General features: G+C 33.9%; 1 protein-coding gene across 2 annotated transcripts; it reads left to right on the forward strand.

Annotated features, from left to right (window-relative positions):
- Nucleotides 1-3200: 3200 nt before the first annotated feature.
- Nucleotides 3201-14241, forward strand: LOC114274142 (DNA-directed RNA polymerase II subunit RPB7). 2 transcript variants are annotated; one of them, XM_028216008.2, is made up of 5 exons: nucleotides 3246-3439; nucleotides 4050-4215; nucleotides 5403-5468; nucleotides 5570-5638; nucleotides 14067-14241. In XM_028216008.2, exons 1-5 carry the CDS (start codon nucleotides 3414-3416, stop codon nucleotides 14130-14132), a joined length of 393 nt encoding a protein of 130 aa, XP_028071809.1. In that variant the 5' UTR covers nucleotides 3246-3413; the 3' UTR covers nucleotides 14133-14241. The 2 variants fall into 2 exon arrangements, 1 of the variants encoding a protein (XP_028071809.1); XR_003633306.2 differs by lacking the exons at nucleotides 5403-5468; nucleotides 5570-5638; nucleotides 14067-14241 and adding exons at nucleotides 4373-4526; nucleotides 4832-5125 and having other exon boundaries at nucleotides 3201-3439.
- The last annotated feature ends 73 nt before the right edge of the window (nucleotides 14242-14314 follow it).

The raw sequence follows: 14314 nt of genomic DNA on the forward strand, positions 1-14314 counted from the left end.
TAAAAAAATTAGGTATCTCACTGTAAAATAAATAAATAAATGTCAAACAAAAAAATAAAAAAATTACGTATCTCATTGTAAAATTAAAATAAAAAAAAATTAAGTATCTCACTGTAAAATAAATAAATAAACAAAAAAAAATTAGTATCCCTGAATAAACATGTAAGAAATCATGTAAAAACTCCCAATCAGCTCCTCTAAGAATAAAATTGAAATAAATCATGTAAAAAGTCCTAAATCAAAACCCTAAGAACAGATTTCAAATAAATTAGGTAACAATCTCTCAATCAACACATTAAACAATCCTTTATTACCATTACCATTAAAAGAAAATTCTAATTTTTGGAATCGAAAACCTAATATTTTAAGTTTGGAAAATGAACGAACTTGTGGTTTTTTTCCTTCAATCTGTTGGAGTATGGCAGGGCAGCGGTGGCGGTGGTGCATCGGGGATGGAAAAAGGAAGGGCGGGGCGGCGATGTCCTGCTCCTCCTCTCAGTCCTTCTCTCTATCTCTCTCTAATGCTTCATATTTGCAGGAACGTATTTGTCATTTTGAAAGAAAGCTGATTTTTTTTTTTTTTTTAAGTTACTCACCAAAACGATGTCGTTTTGGTGAGGTTTAATTTCAGCCATTGGATGGATCACTCTAGGAGATCACTCTGGCATTTACACTCTAGAGATTAAGCCTCACCAAAACGATGTCGTTTTGGTAAAGCCAAGGAAAAAAAAAAAATTTGCATCCCAGTCTGATTTTTTACTCCCTCGAGCCCTCTTTCTTTTCGCATCGCATGTCAATTTTCTCTTTCCTCTTGCCGACGTGCTCGCCTGAAATCATCGTTGTTCTCTCTCTCTCTTTCCTGATCAAACTATCCGATTTCGCATCGAAATCGACTAATTCTATAGATACATATTCTGATATATATATATTTATATATTTTTGTATACACAAAAGTATTCACTTTGTTCTTAGGCTATGGATGATTGTATGAGTAGTGAAGAAGATGATTGCTACTTCTATCGTGACTCCCTTGACGAAATCGAAAACAAAGAGTCTGATGTCCAGTGGGCCCCTACGAAGGGTCTTTCTAGTAAGGTATTCAATTAATGCGTACAAACCAATACCTGTTTGAATTTTTTGTTAGGTTTTTCAATCATATATTTGTCTCTCATGATTATTAAATTTGTTTCTTTTGTCAGTTGTTTCTTTAATTTCATTCCCTATTAAGTTGGATGATTATTTTTTCCCTTTTCCTGTTGGGTGAAGTAATGGATTATTTCTTCTTCTTCTTCGTGATTATTCCTAATATAATTATTATTTACAAAGTTTCAAGAAAAAAATGGTACCCAAATGGGTTTGTGGATTGGGGAAAACAAAAAATAAAATGGTACCCAAGTGGGTTTGTAGTTGAATTTGAACTCTGGATTGGGAAAAACAAAAAACAAAATGATACCCAAGTGGGTTTGTGCTGGGTTTGTTTATCTTTTTGGTTTGATTTTGAATGTTGTTGAGTTTTGTAATGGTGGAATGACTAGTGGTTATCAAAGACCTAATAACCTCAGTTTTGGAGTATGGCGGGTAGGGTGTCGGCAGCGACGGGGCTAGGATAGGGCGAGACGGCGATGTGGATCCTCATCTTCTCTCCTTCTCTCAGCCCTTCTCTTTCTCTCTCTGTCTCTCTAATGCTGCTCCATAGTCACAGGAACGAATAAATAGATCTGGATTTTTTTTTCTTCAAATTACTCACCAAAACGACGTCGTTTTGGTAAGGCTTAATCTTAACCCTTGGATGAATCATTCTAGGAGATTAATCTAGGATTTACACTCTAGAGGATCTTAACACGACTTTGAGCATAGGATTCGAAGTGTCAGGATCCTTTAGAGTGAAAAGCTTACAGTCATCCCCTAGAGTGATCAATCCAATGGCTAACATTAAATCTCACCAAAACGACGTCGTTTTGGTGAGTAATTTGAAAAATAAAAATTCAGTTTTTTTCTTTGAAAACATCAAACAAATTCAGCTTTCTTCTTTGATCTGTGAGATCTAAATAAGTAAAAAAAAAAGATTAAATCAATTCGATAATAAGATTGATTCAGATTTGTATCATTATCATCATCAAAAGACTGATTCAGATATGTATTTCTATATGCATATATGTATATTTACAGACCCTGCGAAGAAAATTAAATCGATTCAATAATAAAATTGATTTAGATCTGTATCATCATCATCATCATCATCAAAAGATTGATTCAGATATGTATTTCTATATGCATATATATATATTTACAGACCCTATAGTGCGAGCACCAAAGATTAATTCAGATTTGTATCATCATCATCATCAAAATCAAAATGAGAATATGTATTTCTATATGCATATATGTATATTTACAGACCTCATAGTGCGAGTACCAAAGATTGATTCAGATCTGTATCATCATCATTATCAAAATCAAAATGAGCAACAAAATTAGCAGATCCGGTCAACGGACAAGGAGATCGGCGATAGAAAGCCTTCCATATCTTCACTGCAGCAGTGGGGCCATGCCGGCGTCGGGGCTGACTTGAACAAGGGTTGTTTTCATCATCACCATCATAATCATCATCCTCATCAAGGGTTGATTTGTGAAGCACTAGTGTATAGATCAAGAACAAGAACCACTCACTATTCACTTGAATTAAAGGATTTGTAACATGAAGTAGAGTCTCAACTCAAAATCAAAGCTCTGGTCATTCTCTCTCTCTAACTCTCCCACAAATTAAGTGAAAGAGAAATCTAAAAAGTCAATTTTTTTTAATTTTTGAAATTACTCACCAAAATGATGCTATTTTAGTGAGATTTAATATTAGATGTTAAATTAATCACTTAGGAGATGACTGTAAACTTTTAACTCTCAATAATGCTAGATATCATAAAAATAATGTCATAAAAAGTTTACATGAAGATTCTCCACCCTTAAATTATATTATAGTGTTTATAATGTTTTATTATGGCTCTGTTTGGCAAGGAGGTTTGGGATTATTTTAATCACAAAAGACAAAATAAACTATTTTAGTCATAACAGACAAAACATCATATCCAATCCATAATCATTACATTTTTCTCTCACAAAAAAAGTCAAAAAATATTAAAAAATCAAAAAATTCTTTTCAAATTAAACTTTTTAATCCAAATTAAAAAAATAAAAAAATTTAAAAATCAACTCACTTCTCAAACGGAGGCATTATAGATTCAGCCTACGATTAGTTTCATAAAATCTTTCATCAAACGTAGCATTAATCTTTAACTCTAGAGCATCCTGACACGGATTCGAAGCCATGTTTTTTCACATAGTTTTGGAGCGAAACAAGCAGCTCCACCCCCCGCCACTTCGATCGCGACCTCCGAGAGAAGCTGATCTCCAAGCTCATGAAAGACGTGGAGGGCACTTGCAGGTTCTTTTCTACTCAAAATTCACCAACAACGACAAAGCTTGGTAGATTAGGGTTTATTTTATGCCTTTCTTCAACAATTGATTGCTTGTGTAAAACCCTAATTGAATCATTTACACTGTGTTTGGATTGAGTGATTTGGAGAGAAAAGAAAAGAAATAGAGAGAAATGTATTTCTCTTCCTTGTTTGGTTATCTTAAGTGGAGAGAAATGGGAAGAAATAGAGAGAAATGGAGAGAAACTCTTTTCTCTCATAACCTTTATTTTCAATCTTCCCAAAAGTGGAGAGATTGGGAGAGAAAAGAAATCCACAAATGTTTATATTTTCATAATACCAATTTTACCCCTATAAAAATAAAAGAAATAAAATGATTGAAAATATAAAAAGGTTATTTTGATAATATAACATAAAATAATTTCTTTTCTTTTCTCTTAATGAAATCTAACCAAACAAGAAGGAGAGAAATCACAATCATTTCTTTTCTTTTATTTCTTACTTATCCAAACAAAAATGAGAGAAATTACAATCATTTCTTTTCTTTTCTTTTCTCTTATTACTTAAGTAATCATTTCTTTTCTTTTCTCTCCTAAGTTACCAAACATAGCATTACAGTGGTCGACACGGGTTCGTTGTGGCGATAACTGGTATTGAAAATGTCGGCAAAGGGCTCATTCGTGACGGCACTGGCTTCGTCACCTTCCCTGTCAAGTACCAGTGCGTTGTGTTCCGACCCTTCAAAGGCGAGATCTTAGAAGCTGTTGTTACCATGGTCAATAAGGTAAACACTAATGTTGTTTTTGGTTGGTGGATTTGTGAAGTGATTTGCAAATTTGAAAAGAAAAAGGAAATATGTGGGTGAATAATAATAGGTAAAATACAATAACTTTTTTCATTTTTCTTTCTAAATTTTTATCTAAATTCATGAACCAAAACAGCTTAAAAGGCTACCTGTTAGGGCTTGATGAACTGTGGAAGCATCAATTTTGGCTATGGATGATTGTGTGAAAGTTTGTTATTGTTTTTGCCATGATTTTGAAGATGGGATTTTTCGCTTAAGCCGGGCCGGTTCAATTTTTTGTATCTAATCATGTGAGTGTATAATTCTTTCTGAATCTTGTAGGTTTTTAGCAGATCTTTATTTTATTTTATTCTCTTGTTCAAATTTTTGTTAACTATGATGCTTTTATTTAAGAATAAAGGAAAACAGAAAAGTGTAGTTGATTGATTGATCATTAGAATTATAATTCTGTACATACACAAATTGTTTGTTTGTCAAAATATGCTTAATTTGGCTTAGTGTATGAATACCAAATTATTGATATAAATTGTTTCTTCCAAGTGTGTCAGCTGTTGTAACCAGACTTTCTCCTTTCTTGGTGCTTGTTTCCCTTCAGATTATATTTGCTTAGCCGGAGTAGTAAGAGATGATGTTGAACAAAGTAAATACAATCTTTGGAAGTCACTGACTCGTACTATTACTAGATAACCAGAGCTTCAATGATCAATGATGTCAAATTTCATTCGATAAGTTTTCCTAACCTGAAATATTCGTGTTCTGGTACTTCTTCTCTTTAGGTTTTATTTTTTCCCATAGAATACTTCCTGCCAAATTTAATGCACATATATATATTTTTTCCTTCAGGATTTTTGAAGCCATAAACAGAGGATGATGAATACATTTAATACTTTTTGGTCATGTTTGTTTGGACGACTGGATTAGCATTCCCATGACTAATAGTCTTAGGACTACGAATCCATTGAATTATGTATCCTATCTTAACTAATAGTTAAGTTTAAAATAATTAGTCCGTACTTCAATTGTTTAACCAAACATCGGATTAATAATTTTATTAGACTATTAGTCTAATCTCAAGCTCATGTCCACCCAAACAAACATGGCCTTTGAGTATGTATTTATGGTATCCATTTTATATGCACCTTAAGGTACTCTTCTATTGTTTTCAGTTGATACCAGATGATATGGAATTCCAATCTGGAGATATGCCTAATTACACAACATCAGATGGATCTGTATGTATCAGTCTCTATCTACTTCCACAGGAAAAATGATTTTTTGAATTTTGGAGTTCATTGATCTATGCTTGAAAATTGATCTCGTTGGCCCTTCGCAGGTTAAGATTCAGAAGGAAAGTGAAGTTCGGTTAAAGATTATTGGAACTCGAGTAGATGCTACAGAAATAGTATGCCCTCAACTTTTTATCTTTTATTTTAAAAAATAAATATTGTCAGAATGCGGAAATTTGTTGAGGCTCCAAATTGGAACTTAAATTGGTTCAGTGATTTTTGCTTCTATGTTTGTTATAGTTGATATGTAGAGGCATTTACTTCCTCTCATAGTTCCTCGTCTGCATATCCTTTGCATAATTTGTTTGGAGATAACATAGTTTTAGTTCATTTAAACTAGAGCAGGAATTAATTCTAAGTAGGATGTAATGTTAGATGCTTTGGATCTTCAGAAAATTGGGGAGAATTAAGGGAATAAGTAAGAACAAGACACTAGACCTTGTCAAGTTGGATAATTCCTCACATTCATGTAAGCATCAACAGTGTATAATTGTATATTTATTATGTCTGGAGCACCTCTACCATGACTTCATTAAGCATAAAGTGAGTTTCTTGTGAACAAAATAAGCATAAAATATGCATCAAACTGAATCTTTTGATTTGGGACAGGGAAGGACTAGAAGAGGATTCTTTAGAAAATAAAAAAGCAAAAGAAAGAAAGGGAGAAAAAAAGAAAAGAAAAATGGAATCGTATCTGCATATGGAGAAGTAGTTTAATAACTTCTAAACATACATTTATATTTGACATCCAAGAATTCAGATTTTGCCTTAGATGGTTGAAAATGCTGGTGTGATAACAAGCAAATCCAAATGAGCTGAAGTCTTCTGATTGTACTATTGACTTGGGGTCGTCTCCTGTCAGGTGTTTATGGGCTGGTTTTAGGAATTCTTTTTACGTTTTAATGGTCAGAATATGGCATAGCTTAATTCTAGACCCATTTCTCAGAACTTCATTCAGAGGCTTTCCCATCAACTTTTTTAAACTTTTAGTGCTTGTAATATTTGTTGACATAATTACTTAACATTTTTAATATGCACAGTATGTTGGAAAAATGGTTTAAATTCTGATGTTTCGGAAACTTTATGCTAATTATTATATAGGACCCACAAGTCATTTATTGAGGGTTCGAGTAGCAATGTATTCGTTCTATATGGTGAACAAGATTATATAATTAGTGAGTCAAAACCATTTATAGGTGAATGGAAAATTGACTTCTAAGTAAGGTTTATGAACATTAGACATGTTTGTGAAAATTCTCAAAATGGTGGTGCATCATTTTCTACACAAGAAAATTATGAACAATTTGGAGAATATATATAAGGTCCTAGATAAATTGGGTTTGGGTCAAGCCCATTACATATTTTCTTGGGCCCAAATTGTTTGAATTAATGTTAGTTTGTTGCTGGAAAGTTTGAATTTTATATTCAAATTGCAATGGATTGCAACGGACATCAATGGACTCATTTTCAAATTGAACAGACATGTCTTTCCATAATAGGTTTCCATTGCCTATATTAAGGCAGTCCTCCATCCTTTTTATTTCCAAGAAAGAAAACATATTTTTCCAGATCTTCCTTTTCCTTCTCTATTCATCTTGCATATTCCATTTTTAGAGTTTAAGTTTGAGTGAGTATAAAACACATATTTTGGTTCGTTGTACACTCAGAGTTAGTGCAAATTCTGTGTGTGGTGATTGTTGTATCCTGGAGACAGGACACCCATTGATCTCGTGCACCAGTGGAGAGGGCGTAATTCTGTCTTAAAGACACAGTGTCCATACACTGGCCTCAATCACATTTTCATACCTTTGTTTAATCTGCTATAAAGTTGTAAGTTTTTTTTTTTATTTTATTCATTCGCATGTAAATTCTCATATAATTAATTTACCGAAATTATTCTCCAACAATTTTAAGACAGAATTAACACACTTTTATTTACTGTTTCGGTTAAATTAATTTTCTGGTTTTATACAGTTTTGTGATCATACTGTTTAATATAACAGATTCTGTTTCTATTTTATATATATATATATATATATATTCTGGGTTTGTTCTGTTTAATGTAATGCTTTTCCATGCTATTTAAAATAAAGTATCATTCTGTGTTTGCTGTTATATATATGTATACAGATTATTAAAGCATGTTCTGGTATAATTTAGAATGTATTTATTTATTTATTTATTTATTTTTCCTATACAGAATTTTAATGTTCTGGTTCTAAACAGTGTGGTTTTTAAACTGTTTTTCTGTTCTGTTTTAATACAAAACTTCATGCTATAAATTCTGTATGATCTACGGTAATGCATCAGTTAAATATTTTGGGTTCAATTTTCTGTTAACGTTGAGTATTCTGTTATATATATAGATGTTAATCTTGTTTGTTTGAATCTGCTTTCTTTTTCAAACGTTTTTTTTTTTTATTTAAAAAAAAAACCCTTTTGGTGGAACGTGGCAGTAGACCCTTTTTGTTTATTTGTTTGGGTTGGTGCACTTTGTTTATGGTTTGACCAATTCAAATACTTTTGTTTGTATTTAGAATTTTGGTCTATGGTGCTTCAGGTTAGTTATTAAGATTTTTTTTTTTTTTTTTTTTATATTTTATCACTTGGTCTGTTAATTTGGTTCTTACATTCGGAAAGGGAAAAAAAAAAAAAAAATTGGTTTGGTATACATCGTTGTGTGCACAGACTATTACATTTGTTTTATTTTTAACTATAAAAAAAAAATTGTTGTATTGTGCTTTTGTTTGACTGTTGGGAAAAGAAGAATAATAATAATAATTAGTGGTATTTCTTTTAGTTTGTGTTGTGATTTGCAATACTACTTTTTGTTTGTTGCTTAATGGTTTTTCTAAACTTAGTGATTTAAATTTTGTTATTGGGAAATTATATTTTATTTATTGTGGAAAGATTTGTTTTGTCATTTTATTTTGATCAGAAAGTTTAAATGGCAACTGAGACTGTAAACGGTGCTGGGAATACAAACCCGACATCTGCATCTGTCATCATTCCTACTCCTATGGTTACTTCACTTCCCACCACTGTCCCGGTTAACCACAATGAAAAGCCGGAAAAATTTAATGGGACAGAGTTTAAGAGATGGCAGCAAAAAATGCTGTTTTATCTTACAACTCTGAATTTGGCAAGATTTGTCAAAGAGAATGCACCCGCCTTGAGCGAGGACGAAACTGATCGGCAAGCAATTGCTGCAGTTGAGGCGTGGAAGCATTCTGATTTTTTGTGCCGAAACTATATTTTGAATGGATTGGACAACACATTGTATAACGTGTATAGTCCATTACAATCGGCTAGAGAATTGTGGGAATCCTTGGACAAGAAGTACAAAACGGAAGATGCGGGAATCAAGAAATATGTAATTGGCCGATTTCTTGAATACATGATGGTGGACTCGAAGACCGTAATTAGTCAAGTCCAAGAGCTTCAACTGATTATACATGAAATTCATGCAGAGGGTATGAGTTTGAGCGAATCTTTCCAAGTGGCAGCAATTATTGAGAAACTACCACCGTCTTGGAAAGAGTTCAAGAACTATCTGAAGCACAAACGCAAGGAAATGAAGTTAGAGGACTTGATTGTTCGGTTACGGATTGAGGAAGATAACCGCGAGGCAGAAAAGAAAAGAAATCCGGGATTTGTTTTCAAAGCCAAGGCTAACATATTGGAGCATGGACAAAAAGAGAAAAAGAGACAGCGTCCTAAGCAAAACTCTAAACAAACTGTTGGTCAAAGTTTTAAGATTGGATCTATAAAGTTCAAAGGAAAGTGCTTTGTGTGCAACAAGGTAGGACATCGGGCCAAAGACAGTCGGAATCGCAAAGATCAACAAGGTCATTCCAAAAAGACAAAGTATGAACAGGCACACATAACTGAATTGGAGACTTTGTCTGATGGAGTGACTGAGATGAACCTGGCAGCAGTTGTGTCTGAGGTAAATCTGATGGGGTCAAATTCCAAGGAATGGTGGGTACACCGGGGCAACACGACATGTGTGTGCAGATAAGAAAATGTTTACTACCTATCACCAAGTTAAGGATGAAGAGCAGCTTTTCATGAGAAACTCCTCTACTGCAAAAGTGGAAGGACAAGGGAAGATTGTGCTCAAAATGACTTCGGGCAAGGAGTTGACGCTTAACAATGTTTTGCATGTTCCAGAAATTCGAAAGAATTTGGTGTCTGGATCATTGTTAAGCAAGAATGGTTTTAAATTGGTTTTTGTTTCTGATAAATTTGTTCTGTGTAAGGATGGTGTTTATGTAGGGAAAGGATACCTGTGTGACGGGTTATTCAAAATGAATGTACTAACTGTAATTCCTACTATTAATAAGAACTCCACATCTTCTGCTTATTTGTTTGAGTCTTCTCATGTTTGGCATGGTAGATTAGGACATGTTAACTATGATTCATTGCGTAGATTAATTCACTTGGACTATCTACCTAATTTTTCTATTGACTCAAATCATAAATGTGAAGTATGTGTTGAGGCTAAATTTACTAAGACACCATTTAATTCAGTTGAAAGAAGTACTGAGCCTCTGGATTTAATTCATAGTGATATTTGTGATTTGAAATTTGTTCAAACACGAGGAGGCAAGAAGTACTTCATCACTTTTATTGATGATAGTACCAAATATTGCTATGTATATTTATTACGAAGCAAGGATGAAGCCTTAGAAAAATTCATTGAATATAAAACTGAGGTTGAGAATCAACTTGGCAAGAAAATTAAGGCATTAAGAAGTGATCGAGGTGGTGAATATGATGCTCCTTTTGGAACGTTATGTTCACAACTTGGCATCATTCATCAAACTACTGCGCCTTATGCACCACAGCAAAATGGAGTTGCTGAGCGGAAAAATCGTACATTGAAAGAAATGATGAACGCCATGTTGATTAGCTCAGGTTTACCCCAGAACTTATGGGGGGAAGCGATTCTTTCCGCTAATTATATTTTGAATAAAATATCTCACAAGAAGATTCTTAAAACTCCATATGAATTATGGAAAGGTCGGAATCCTTCTTACAAGTATCTGAAAGTGTGGGGGTGTTTAGCTAAGGTGGCCATTCCCGATCCTAAAAAGGTCAAAATCGGACCTAAAACTGTTGATTGCATATTCATAGGATATGCACATAACAGTAGTGCTTATCGATTTTTAGTATACAAAAGTGACAATTCAAATGTGCATGTCAATACTATAATCGAGTCGAGAAATGCATCTTTCTTTGAACATATATTTCCTTGTAAATCTATACAAGAATCAAGTTCTTCTAAACGTTCTTATGAAAATGCATTTGATAATAATCAAGGACATATTGAGGAAAATCAAGAAGGAACAAATGAGGCAGAACCTAGACGTAGTAAGCGAGCTAGGACTAGTAAATCCTTCGGTCCTGATTTCTTGACTTATCTACTGGAAAATGAGCCTCAAACATTTAAGGAAGCTATGTCTAGGCCTGAAGCTCCTTTATGGAAGGAAGCTATTAATAGTAAAATTGAGTCCATTTTACAGAATCATACCTGGGAATTGGTGGATCTTCCACCAGGATGTAAGCCTCTTGGATATAAATGGATATTCAAGAGAAAAATGAAGCTTGATGGATCAATTGAGAAATACAAGGCCAGACTTGTAGTGAAAGGTTATAGGCAAACCGAGGGAATAGATTATTTTGACACTTATTCGCCTGTAACAAGAATAACATCCATTAGAATGTTGATTGCTATAGCGGCTTTATACAATCTTGAAATACATCAAATGGATGTTAAGACTGCATTTTTAAATGGAGATCTTAATGAAGAAATCTACATGGAACAACCAGAAGGTTTTGTCGTTCCAGGGCAAGAAAAGAAAGTTTGCAAGCTTGTAAAATCTCTTTATGGTTTAAAGCAAGCTCCAAAACAATGGCATGAAAAATTTGACAATGTGATGATGTCAAATGGATTCAAAATAAATGAATGTAACAAATGTGTTTATGTGAAAGACACAGAAAAGGGTTATGTCATTGTTTGCCTATATGTAGATGATATGCTTATTATTGGTAGTAATAATGAAAGTATAAAAACTACCAAGAAAATGTTGAACACTAAGTTTGACATGAAAGACATGGGGATAGCAGATGTAATTTTAGGAATTAAAATTACTAAAACATCTGATGGATATGCTTTGTCTCAAGGTCATTATGTGGAAAAAATCCTTGAGAAATTTAATAAACATGATGATCGTCTTTCAAAAACCCCTGTGGATGCTAGTCTTCATTTAATGAAGAACATGGGTGAAGGTGTATCACAACTAGAGTACTCCCGAATAATTGGAAGTTTAATGTACCTTATGAATTGCACACGTCCTGACATAGCATATGCTGTCAGTAAATTGAGCAGGTACACAAGTAATCCAGGGAAAGATCATTGGACAGCCATTATAAGAGTACTTAGATATCTAAGCTATACTTGTCATTATGGATTGAACTATACAAGATATCCAGCAGTACAGGAAGGGTACAGCGACGCTAATTGGATATCTGACACTAAAGACTCTAAGTCAACTAGTGGCTATGTCTTTACTTTGGGAAGTGCAGCAGTTTCTTGGAAATCATCCAAACAGACGTGCATTGCCAGGTCCACAATGGAATCTGAGTTTATTGCATTGGATAAAGCAGGAGAAGAAGCAGAATGGCTTCGACATTTCTTGGAAGATATTCCAATGTGGCCCAAACCTGTGCCCGCAATTTGCGTCCATTGCGATAGCCAAACAGCTATGGCTAGGGCACAAAATAATATGTATAACGGTAAGTCTCGTCATATACGTCGCAGACATAATACCGTTAAACAACTGCTCTCAAATGGAATTATTTCCATTGAATATATAAGGTCAAAAGATAACATTGCGGATCCGTTAACAAAAGGTTTGACTAGAGAGCAAGTTATGAGATCATCGAGGGGAATGGGATTAAAGCCTATCAATTAAGAACCGACTTAATGGCAACCCAACCTAGCTGACTGGAGATCCCAAGATCTAGGTTCAAAGGGACAACCGAATTAAGTATGATTCCTGACCATCACTAAAGAGAAAATCTCTTACCCATTTCTATGATAACAAGTGATGTCTGTAGCGAGAATTAGGATAAGTTTTACTTTTAATGAAGTTCATATCTTGGAAAACCAAGTAGGGTATAGCAGAATACTCTTAATGAGCATCACCTATATGAGTGTGAATTGGGCCGATTCTATGAGAATGCTAAGGCTACATTCTCTAGAGCACTCATGAAAACCAGGTATTGCCCAAGGCCAAAACGGGCACAACCGAAAGAACCAAGTTGTGTATGAAAACAAAACTGTGTGAAAGTTGTTGTCTCGGTTTACACTAACGGTAGAACAGTTCAAGACATCATGTTCACTGATCAGCCAGTACACCCGATAGTTTTTCACAAGGGAGGGTTCAAGGTCACAAGCTACCTATCCTATGCAGGATGTTTTTAGTTTTGTATTTTCTCAGGTTGCATGTTGTTGCATTTCCGTTTTGTCAATTTCATTCATGTGGGGGATTGTTGGAAAAATGGTTTAAATTCTGATGTTTCGGAAACTTTATGCTAATTATTATATAGGACCCACAAGTCATTTATTGAGAGTTCGAGTAGCAATGTATTCGTTCTATATGGTGAACAAGATTATATAATTAGTGAGTCAAAACCATTTATAGGTGAATGGAAAATTGACTTCTAAGTAAGGTTTATGAACATTAGACATGTTTGTGAAAATTCTCAAAATGGTGTTGCATCATTTTCTACACAAGAAAATTATGAACAATTTGGAGAATATATATAAGGTCCTAGATAAGTTGGGTTTGGGTCAAGCCCATTACATATTTTCTTGGGCCCAAATTGTTTGAATTAATGTTAGTTTGTTGCCGGAAAGTTTGAATTTTATATTCAAATTGCAATGGATTGCAACGGACATCAATGGACTCATTTTCAAATTGAACAGACATGTCTTTCCATAATAGGTTTCCATTGCCTATATTAAGGCAGTCCTCCATCCTTTTTATTTCCAAGAAAGAAAACATTTTTTTCCAGATCTTCCTTTTCCTTCTCTATTCATCTTGCATATTCCATTTTTAGAGTTTAAGTTTGAGTGAGTATAAAACACATATTTTGGTTCGTTGTACACTCAGAGTTAGTGCAAATTCTGTGTGTGGTGATTGTTGTATCCTGGAGACAGGACACCCATTGATCTCGTACACCAGTGGAGAGAGCGTAATTCTGTCTTAAAGACACAGTGTCCATACACTGGCCTCAATCACATTTTCATACCTTTGTTTAATCTGCTATAAAGTTGTAAGTTTTTTTTTTTTATTTTATTCATTCGCATGTAAATTCTCATATAATTAATTTACCAAAATTATTCTCCAACACAGTAATCCAAATATGTTTCGTGTTTTCTGGAAATTAAAAAAAGTAAATCGTTGCCAAATGCTACCTTATTGTTTGGGTTAACTTATGTTCATTATCTGATGCATGTCTCCCTTTTCGCAGTTCTGCATTGGTACCATAAAGGATGATTTCTTGGGAGTGATCAGTGATCCAGGCGCAACTTCTTAATGGAACTTTTTTATTTTTTATTTTTTATTTTTTTAAACATGATGCTGTACTCAGTTTGTTTCTAAGAAATGGAAGTGTTTCCGGTGTGGAAATATTTTGCATGTGAAAATTATGAATGAATTTATTCTTCCATTGCAGAAACATTCTGGAAGACAGAACAGCCATACTTTCAGCTCGTACTG

This window comes from Camellia sinensis, chromosome 14 (assembly GCF_055761805.1).
Source record: "Camellia sinensis isolate YWXY chromosome 14, ASM5576180v1, whole genome shotgun sequence".
Classification (NCBI taxonomy): Eukaryota; Viridiplantae; Streptophyta; class Magnoliopsida; order Ericales; family Theaceae; genus Camellia; species Camellia sinensis.

Coding starts and splice junctions, on each gene's coding strand:
- LOC114274142 (XM_028216008.2), top strand. CDS start 3,414: ATGAAAGACGTGGAGGGCACTTGCAG. Junction 3,440..4,049: donor GACGTGGAGGGCACTTGCAG/GTTCTTTTCTAC, acceptor ATAGCATTACAG/TGGTCGACACGGGTTCGTTG. Junction 5,469..5,569: donor ACACAACATCAGATGGATCT/GTATGTATCAGT, acceptor GGCCCTTCGCAG/GTTAAGATTCAGAAGGAAAG.